Source organism: Eimeria mitis, genomic scaffold, assembly GCF_000499745.2.
Source record: "Eimeria mitis Houghton genomic scaffold, Emh_scaff239, whole genome shotgun sequence".
NCBI classification, from domain to species: domain Eukaryota; phylum Apicomplexa; class Conoidasida; order Eucoccidiorida; family Eimeriidae; genus Eimeria; species Eimeria mitis.
Genome location: NW_013570725.1, coordinates 15973 through 16581, shown reverse-complemented (window position 1 = coordinate 16581; position 609 = coordinate 15973). Strand labels below are relative to the sequence as shown.

The 609-nt window shown below is 62.2% G+C and overlaps 2 protein-coding genes across 2 annotated transcripts in view; both read right to left on the bottom strand.

Annotated features, from left to right (window-relative positions):
- Positions 1-465, bottom strand: part of EMH_0004850 (uncharacterized protein) — a gene marked incomplete at both ends in the record, with an annotated part of 7618 nt that extends 7153 nt beyond the window's left edge. Inside the window, one exon of the mRNA XM_013496946.1 lies at positions 10-465. Within this exon, the coding sequence (XP_013352400.1) occupies positions 10-465 (456 nt within the window). The remainder of the gene's footprint in view (positions 1-9) is intronic.
- A 100-nt stretch (positions 466-565) lies between these two features.
- Positions 566-609, bottom strand: part of EMH_0004840 (uncharacterized protein) — a gene marked incomplete at both ends in the record, with an annotated part of 2631 nt that continues 2587 nt past the window's right edge. The window contains one exon of the mRNA XM_013496945.1: positions 566-609. Within this exon, the coding sequence (XP_013352399.1) occupies positions 566-609 (44 nt within the window).

Sequence of the window (609 nt, the reverse complement as noted above, 5' to 3'; positions counted from 1 at the left end):
AAACCAAACCTTATAAATAACTCTGTTGCTGCTGCTGCTGCTGCTGCTGTTGCTGCTGCTGCTGCTGCTGGGGCTCGGCAGCAAAAGCACACAAGAGGTCCCTGAGGCTGCAGGCAGCAGCAGCGGCTCCCACACCACAGCAGGAGTATTCTTTGTTCCAGCAGCAGCAGCAGCAGCAGCAGCAGCTGCTGCTGCTGCTGCTGCTGCTGCTGCAGGGAAAACAGGGGCTGACCAGCCGCCACCGCAGGCGAGAGCAAACCGCAGCGCCATCCTGTCTTTGCTGCTGCTGCTGCTGCTGCTGCTGCTGCTGCTGCTGCTGCTGCTAGGATATGCAGTGGGGAGACACCATAAAGCTGCTCTTGCTGCTCCTGGCGGCAGCAGCAACGAACCCCCAAATGCTGCTTGCTGCAGCAGCAAGGGGACCGGCAGCAGGTTGACCAGCAGCAGCGGTGCATGCGGCGCCATCAGCTGCAGCGTGGCAGCTGCAGCAGCCTCTTCCTGTTGCGGCTGCTGCTGCTGCTGCTGCTGCTGTTGCTGCTGCTGCTGCGGGCTGGCGCACTCGTCCTCAGAGAAGGCAGCAGCAGCTGCTGCTGCTGCTGCTGCTGCTCT